The 8892-nt window shown below is 37.3% G+C and overlaps 1 protein-coding gene across 3 annotated transcripts in view; it reads right to left on the bottom strand.

Moving 5' to 3' along the window:
* Window positions 1-461: 461 nt before the first annotated feature.
* The window catches only part of cngk (cyclic nucleotide-gated potassium channel), a 31370-nt gene continuing 22939 nt past the window's right edge, over window positions 462-8892 (bottom strand). For 2 of the 3 annotated variants that reach the window (XM_014198125.2, XM_014198126.2), the window contains exons 27-42: window positions 6462-7117; window positions 5935-6038; window positions 5620-5763; window positions 5357-5518; window positions 5160-5252; window positions 4905-5054; window positions 4628-4761; window positions 4290-4486; window positions 3743-3975; window positions 3485-3556; window positions 2984-3258; window positions 2690-2811; window positions 2257-2483; window positions 1892-2049; window positions 1622-1725; window positions 462-1373 (exon numbers count right to left, since the gene is read on the bottom strand). In XM_014198125.2, the coding sequence (XP_014053600.2) occupies window positions 1075-1373; window positions 1622-1725; window positions 1892-2049; window positions 2257-2483; window positions 2690-2811; window positions 2984-3258; window positions 3485-3556; window positions 3743-3975; window positions 4290-4486; window positions 4628-4761; window positions 4905-5054; window positions 5160-5252; window positions 5357-5518; window positions 5620-5763; window positions 5935-6038; window positions 6462-7117 (3130 nt within the window). In that variant the 3' untranslated portion in view covers window positions 462-1074. Of the gene's footprint in view, window positions 1374-1621; window positions 1726-1891; window positions 2050-2256; window positions 2484-2689; window positions 2812-2983; window positions 3259-3484; window positions 3557-3742; window positions 3976-4289; window positions 4487-4627; window positions 4762-4904; window positions 5055-5159; window positions 5253-5356; window positions 5519-5619; window positions 5764-5934; window positions 6039-6461; window positions 7118-8892 lie in introns of those variants that run through there. The other variant, XR_001328531.2, reaches the window with a different exon arrangement.

Here is an 8892-nt window from a genome sequence, read left to right as displayed (position 1 = left end):
CAACTTTCTTGATAGGCCACACCTGTCAGGTGGATGGATTATTTTGGCAAAGGAGAAATGCTCACAAACAGGAATGTAAACTAATTTGTGGTCAAAATTTAAGAGAAATAAGCTTTTTGTGAATATGGAACATTTATTGGATCTTTTATTTCAGCTCATGAAACATGGGACCAACACTTTACATGATGCGTTTATATTTCTGTTCAGTGTAAGAAGATATCAAGTTTATCTTTATTTTTGTGGACTGTCCTGTGGAGATGAAGTACAATATAGTTGACAATACATTATACTGATAAACAAATGGTAAATGTACAGAATATGTATTTCTTTTCGAATGTCCATGCTTCATCCAGAGATGTGAAATTAAAAATGCCTATTGAAATGGCAAAAAAAAATTGTAATTCACTGCAATGTTATGTTTATGGAATCTGGAGATTATTGGCAGGAAATCACACAATTTGTTTTATTTATTTAACCTTTATTTAACCATTAAAATGCATGACAAACTAGATCATCTAGGTGCTGGCTATAGGTTCTAAGAGCAGAACATTGAAATGACCTCTACAAACAAAAAGGCACACGTGGCTAGTGTAACTTGTATGAATCAATTGGGCCCTCTGCTGTTCAAGAAGAGAACTACAAATGCTCCCATCACCCCTACTTTCCTAAGGGCCATAGTTCCGGAGTGCTGTTTTTTCAGGCAAATAAAGAGTTAAAAACACTTAAGTCATTCTTCATTAATTTACTTCAATGAATATATATTGAAGCAATCCAGTTAAACAATAAGTACACTTTATTCACATTGGGTTCGTGCATATTTAAAACAGTTGGGACACATTTATTTGGTCAATTATTTCTATACATCTAGATTCTTTACTTAGACGGATATAAATATATATTCTATAATAGTACATTTACCGAGACAATGTTTTTTTCAGTCAACAAGTCATCTTTGGTCACAAAAAAAAAACTGTAAACAGAATTACAAAGGAGTTCACATTTGATCTTTCCTGCTATTGATCAATATTGTGACCAGCCTGTATACCTTAGCAGGGAAAGGGTGTACCTAGTCAGTTAGTACATGTTGATAACGTTCGAGGCTCTCTTCAGCAGCTTATTCATGACATCTGGGTAATACGACCCAACTTCTTCAAAGTGCTCTTTCGACAGGAAAAATATATCCACATAGTTATCAGCAACGGCAGTGTATCTACACAACTTGGATTTCAGCAGCATGTCAACTCCCAAGGCGGCTCCAGTGGTAAGATACTCAATGGCCTCTTTTCCAGTTCTCCACGAGCAAAGTTTCACCTTACCGATCAGGATCAGCATCATGCCACGGCCAGAGTCTCCCCTTCTACTGATGTATTCCCCTAGAAGAGATCGCATTTCAACATGTACACCGAAAAGTATACACTGTTCCCCACTCACAATACTTGTGAATAACTCATGTGGTAATGTACACACTGTCAGATTACTCAGAAGTGGTTAGGTGCAGAATCTTAGTTAATGAAGTCCATAGAAAATTAAATGGGCCGACCATACACCCTGCAGATTACTAGCGCAAAATGTGAAGTTATGCAGGTGAATTTCAAGTTAGTATTCAGCCCGTGATATTTACCAGAGGTGTAGCTTTTCAACAACATTTTCGTTGCCAAGTGTCGCAGGAATGTTTCTGAGAGGTGAGTGAAGAGCTGATTTTTCTTCAGTAGATTCACGCTTATTCTAAAACGGTGAGAAAATAATACAGGGCTTTATAATCCCATGCTACATGGTCTTTGTACATACACATCATTCGTCAAATGAAGCAGTAGTTTGGTACAGTATGTAACAGTTTAACATTTCATCACTAAGCAGTTGCAGAGATTAGTATTGATGGCTTGCTAGTTACCTTGAGAAAATTTCAACTTTCATACAATGAGGTGTATCTTTGAACAATTCTTCTGAATCTATTCCTTTGGTGCGTGTCCATCGGTAATTGTAGAATCGGATTACGCGATTTTTCAGCGCTGATGGAATGTTTTCATCCATCATGTAGTTTTGGACTGCCTGCATTAAAATGGGAAGAGAAAGATAATGAGTCAATCAAATTCATAGTTCTCTCGCAACAGTACCTCATTTTCTGCTTTTGAAGACTGAATGGCAATAAATCAAAAGTTGACTATGAAAAAGTTTGTTAAATTATATTCTGAGTATTTTTGTTAATACCTGCATGAAACAGTTCCTTAAATTCTAGTCTGAGTATTTTGTTAATACCTGCAGCTTCTCTTCATACGCCACTTGAAGAGATTGCTTGTTTGTTTGAGTGGATGAGAGAAGTCCCATATTATAACTGACTTGCATCTTGGAAAGAATCATTATCAAAATGGAGAATAACATTTCTCTGTATGTCACTGCACGGATATCACCATAGCCTGTTGTTGTGTAAGTTGCTAAAGTCCAATATACGGAGTAGGTGTAAATATCAGGGAGGTAAAACACTTCTGTAAAAACAAAACATTAAAACAACACATATACATCTAGTGTTTACATATTTAGAAACTCTGAAATGTTGCATATGTTATACTAAAAGCCCTGTCAAAAGTATAATGTATTGTAATTAATACATTCATTATATTCATTTATTTATTTTCATTACCAAAACGAATTTAATCATTCATCATGCATTATCCATTTTAGCTGACCTTACCTGTCTTGACAACCCACGAATTAAAGCCACCATACAAAGCAAATAAAAGAAATAAAACTGCGGTACAGTGGACAAACAGGATTGCATGGACCAAGTACTTGATGATTCGTAAGGCAAGCAAGCTGTCAATGTAAAAGAAGAGAAGAGAAAATAGATTAGAGGCAAAAGACTGGCGATAACACCAATCAACAACAACTTGACAGTGGGAAATTGTATCACACAACTGTTTAAACACATACTGGTAAAAACAGCATTGAGAACATTCTAAATTTAACAAAAACATAGTGCATATACTTAGTTATGATGGATTGCTCCTCCTTGTGCATGAAGACAAGTACAGTCAGAATCCGGAGTAGATGAAAAGTGCGAACATATACTATTATGGGCAGAAATGCTGTCGGTGACACTTGATTCATGAGGTGCAAAATTGTAAACGCATATGGGAATGAGCATATGACATCATAAATGTATCCCACTTTCCTCGTCATATAGCTCAGTGACACAGATCTGTAGTCTGAGATGTATGATCCACTTTCATCATAGAAGCAAATATGAAATTTCAAAATGATCTGAAAGAAAAATAACATTGTCTATGTAATCACACGCATAGACCGAAAAACAAATCCGTTCTGAAGGATATTTGCATATTGAGGCAGGCTTAATACAACAAGGTTAAAACAAAAAGGTGGGTGTAGTGTACATTACAATTTATGGAAACACAATGTATCAACAGACTGAAAGGACCCTAAGGTGGTTATTTAGATTACTGACAAATTCGTGAGCTGCGACTCTCACCTCAATCATTTGAATGTATTCGATAATCATTGTCAACAAAAAGATGCCTCGGTCAAGATCGAACACAGATGGCTGCAATTAAGGGAAATCAATGATTCATATTTTCTTATACTACTTACAACTCAAGTGTCCCAACACGAATATTCATACCTATTATTATTATATTTGACTGATATTTTACCTTGAGGTCAATAATACAATAGGCGGAACTCCACTAATGGACGAATTCTAATTCCGAGAACAATGCGTACCACCTACCATATATGTTATCGCCCAAAACAGAATGATGATCAGAAGGCAAGATGTGTACTGATACACAACACGTACTGTGCTCTCCGGATTGATTGTTGTGTTGTGGATTCTGATGACGTTCAACAGAAAACTGATCAAGAATTGAGTGATGCTTGTCTTAATTCGGACATGAAATGGGAAGTCTTTAAACTTTGCTTTATTTTCCTCTTCTGCCATGCATTGCTTGTAAAGCTTTATATCTGATGGAAGAAACAAATGGCTCATGTATAAATGGTGCAACCCATAAAAGCTACAATTATAATAAATATGTTTGCTGCAGCAATACTACACCAAAGAGCTAAGCCAAGCTTTTTCCTATAATTTGAAAGATATATTTTTTTAAAGCAATGTTGGCACCAAAAAAAAATTGTGGGGCAGTTAAAAAATGTGTGGTAAGGTGCCTCAGTATAAATACAATATTTATAAAAGTTACATAGATTTGCTTTTGCCGGACTTTCTATTTCATCAACACATGAATATAGCAACATTTCAGAAGTAATGCCAGCCAACTTACATCCTGTGTCATTCATAAGTATGTCAGTTGCTGAAACATTCTTCTGAACTTTTGACATGTCCATTGTTCTTTGCAGTAGCTGTTCACGTTTAGTTTCTGCAGCTTTCTTTATCTGTTTGCAAATGTCTGGATAGTATTTGACAGTTTCATCAAGGCTTTTCTTGGAGAGGACATACAGATCACAATTTGTGGCAGCCCTGGGATGCACAAGAAAACAGTATAATACAGTTTGTTACAAGACATATACAATGCTACAATCTGAAATGTACTTAATCAGAGACACATCATTTTGTTTAAATGAGAGAAAATGATGCTTTACGTCATCAAAAGTATCATGCCTTATTGTGGTTGCACGAGGTTCTGCAAACAGAAGGCTTCCTTCTCCAAAGTATTGTTCCGCATTCAGTTTGATGATAACAGTCAGCTCGTCCTGTGACAAGACTTCTACTTCTCCCTTTTCAATGAAATACATCTAAGAAAAAAAAAAGTTAGTAATAACAAAAATGGTGAAGAGAGCAACAGCAACATTCTCATGTACACCCTTTCTGTCATTAGGATAGAGACCTGCTGTCATAGAAAATAGAAACCTTAACACAGCAGGGCTGTGTGCCACACCTCAGATCCAAAGTCATTTCTTTTGCATATCAGGTCATTAGCTCTGTAAAGGCACGGTCGAATCTGTCTAGCTAGTAACCGAATGAATCCTCCATCTGTTTCCAATTGGTCCACACTCTCTTTCCTCAGTATTTGGTGAAAAAAAGGTCCCTGTAGAGTTGGCAGAACAAAAATAAACTTATCTTCCAGAATACATTTTGAAGAAAAGATTTGAAGAAAAGATTTATGAGCTGGAAAAAGTATAAATTATTTTACATCAAGCTTTCCAGATAATGTTCTCTCGAGTGGGGATAAATGTTGTGCCACTGAGTTCCTTCGCTGCTTCCTCTTGATATCAAGTCCAAATGCCTAAAATTAAACAATAATACAAGTGTATATCGGTATATTTACTTTAGTCACAACATTAAATCAAGGTAGTCTAAGCTGATAAATATATCAATTGATAAATGTACCTTTGCAATAAGGTCAGAGTAGATAATGGTAGATATATCTCCGAGCAGAGATGATGGCAAATACTCAAACAGTGTGTCTTGGTCTATTCCTTTCGTTCTTATCCATTTGAAAGCATAGAAGTTCACAGTATTGTGATATAGATCCCCTGTAATGTTCTGACTCTAAGGCAGAGAATTGCACATAATGAGACCTCAAACATACAACAGGTAAGCAACAGATGTTGCCACAAACAATATCACATCAACAAAAATAAAAACCTTACCTTCAAGAATAGTTGTATGCTTTCCTTTTTCTCAGTAAAAGCTGCCCTTGTAGCATCTGCATTGGCTAACATAGCAGCAAATGTACCAGCCACATAACCACAATACAATGCTCCAGACACCATTATGAAGACCATGGTAATTTTCTGCAAAGACACAAAAAAACCAAACAATACAATTACTTTCAAATACTGTACATTTAATAATAACCGTATAAACCTTTTACAGTAGCTTTAAAAAAATATATATTGCTGTAATCTTGAGTTGTTTATGACTTCATTGATCCTAAAAACTGTTTGTAATTTGAATAACCTTACCATAGAGGTTAGATAAGGATGTATATCACCATAGCCTACACCACTGAGAGTTGCAGTTGCAAAGTATAAACTTATGGAATACAGTTCTGTGAAGGTGGCCGTTTCTGAGGGGAAGAAGAGTTTTCCATGACAATACAAAGTTCTCAAGTAAGTTACACACTTTCCATAAAAAAAATATTTTTGGTAACTTATGTTGTAGTGTAATTTAATGATATTATACAGTACCAGTCAAAAGCTTGGACACACCTACTCATTCAAGGGTTTTTCTTTATTTGTACTATTTTCTACATTGTAGAATAATAATGAAGACATCAAACCTATGAAATAACACATATAGAATCACGTAGTAACCAAAAAAGTGTTAAACAAATCTAAATATATTCTTCAAAGTCGCCACCCTTTGCCTTGATGACAGCTTTGTACACTCTTGGCATTCTGTGTCCAAACTTTTGACTGGTACTGTATATGGTTAAGATAGTAGTACAACAATAGTAGCAGTAAAACAAACTAGTTGAGTTAGAACCTACCATACACTACGTTAAAAGTGTAGTCCATGTGATACACCCAGGATTGTGATGAACAGTTGTGCTTTATCATAGGCAATAAGTAATTGGTTGTGTCACCAAACAAGTCTGCTGGAGGGCATACAATTGCAAAAACGATGCAAGTGCTGAAGTGAAGAAAAAGGACGCAATACAGAAAGAATTTAGCAAATGTGACAATCGTCTTTTCGGTTGCAATCCCTGATTGCCAGAATGAAAATGCAAGAGGAATCCGATATAACTGGAGAAGATGTGGGGCTCTGAGATATGCATATAGGTGCAGCGCTTCATTGTTGGAGTAAAATCCATTCTCATCAAAAGGGGAAACCACCATCCAGCCAATAACTTCCCAGGGAAAACAGCTGATGAGATCTATTAGAAAGCTTGTCTTCACATAGTGTTTTGCCGTTTCTAGCGTGTCCACTCTGAGACTGTCCTTGTAAAAAGCAACATGCAAACGGATATACATGTCAATCCAGCAAAAAAGGCCCAGAATGTATGACAAAATCCAGAGTTCCTTTTTGTAGTGGAGAAAAGCAAAAAGAAGAGAGCTATTGATGCTGACCGTTATGGCCAAAACAAATCGGAAACATTCCCATCGGATGTACAGTGGATTGTTAGGCAAAATGGCACCCCTATATCTAGAAGAAAAAAAAAACATTTTCATTACAGAGCAGTGTCATAGTTTATAGCACCCTTCATTACACTGTCATTAAGTCCCATAACATGTTATTATTTCAAGTCATTTAGAACACACTGTCTGTCAGTTTGTCTCAATGAAACATTAAGCATTATATACACTGAAGGACAGGATCTGAAGAAAAACTCTGCTAATCTCTCTTGCGCAGTTAAAAAAAAAGAGAGGTTGATACTTGAATAACTTCTCACACTATTTTTAATTTACTTTCGTTTATTTAGTAAATATTTGATTACCTATATTTCCTGAACTGCATTGTGGGTTAAGGGCTTGTAAGTAAGCATATCACGTTTCGGCGCACGTGACAAATACAATTTGATTTGATTAATTTGTTACAGACATTCAGTGCATTCGGAAAGTATTCAGACCCCTTGACTTTTTCCAAATTTAGTTAGGTTACAGCCTTATTTCAAAATGTATTAAATATTTATTTTCCTCATCAATCTACACACAATATCTCATAATGACAAAGCAAAAGCAGTTTTATAGAATTTTTTTGCAAATGTATAAAAAAAAAGAAATCTGAAACATAACATTTACATAAGTATTCAGACCCTTTACTCAGTACTTTGTTTACGTATGTTTGGCAGCGATTACAGCCTCAAGTCTTCCTGGGTATGACGCAACAAGCTTAGCACACCTGTATTTGGGGAATTTCTCCCATTCATCTCTGCAGATCCTCTCAAGCTCTGTCAGGTTGGATGGGGAGTGTCGCTGCACAGCTATTTCAAGTCTCTCCAGAGATGTTCGATCGGTTTCAAGTCCGGGCTCCGGCTGGGCCACTCATGGACATTCAGAAACTTGTCCCGAAGCCACTTCTGTGTTGTCTTGGCTGTGTGATTAGGGTCGTTGTCCTGTTGGAAGGTGAACCTTCGCCCCAGTCTGAGAGCAGGTTTTCATCAAGGATCTCTCTGTACTTTGCTCCGTTCATCTTTCCCTCGATCCTGACTAGTCTCCCAGTCCCTGCCGCTGAAAAACATCCCCACAGCATGTTGCTGCCACCACCATGCTTCACCGTAGGGATGGTGCCAGGTTTCTTCCAGATGTGACGCTTGGCATTCAGGCCAAAGTGTTCAATCTTGGTTTCATCAGACCAGAGAATATTGTTTATCATGGTCTGAGAGTATTTAGGTGCCTTTCGGCAAACTCCAACTGTGCTGTCATGTGCCCTTTACTGAGGAGTGGCTTCCAAATGGCCACTCTATCATAAAGGCCTGATTGGTTGAGTGCTGCAGAGATGGTTGTCGTTCTGTAAGATTCTCCCATCTCCACAGAGGAACACTGGAGCTCTGTCAGAGTGACCATTGGGTTCTTAGTCACCTCCCTGACCATAGCCGTTCTCCCACGATTGCTCAGTTTGGCAGGTCAGCCAGCTCTAGGAAGAGTCTTGGTGGTTCCAAACTTCTTCCATTTAAGAATGATGGAGGCCACTATGTTCTTGGGGACCTTCAATGCTGCAGAAATGTTTAGGTACCATTCCCCAGATCTGTGCCTCGACACAGTCCTGTCTCGGAGCTCTACAGACAATTCCTTCGACCCCATGGCTTGTTTTTTGCTCTGACATGCACTGTCAACTGTGGGACCTTATATTGACAGATGTGTGCCTTTCCAAATCATGTCCAATCAATTTAATTTACCACAGGTGGACTACAATCAAGTTGTAGAAACATCTCAAAGATGATCAATGCAAACAGGATGCACCTGAGCTCAATTTCGAAT

The sequence above is a fragment of the Salmo salar genome, chromosome ssa04 (assembly GCF_905237065.1).
Source record: "Salmo salar chromosome ssa04, Ssal_v3.1, whole genome shotgun sequence".
NCBI classification, from domain to species: Eukaryota; Metazoa; Chordata; class Actinopteri; order Salmoniformes; family Salmonidae; genus Salmo; species Salmo salar.
This window is presented reverse-complemented; position numbering and strand designations above follow the sequence as displayed.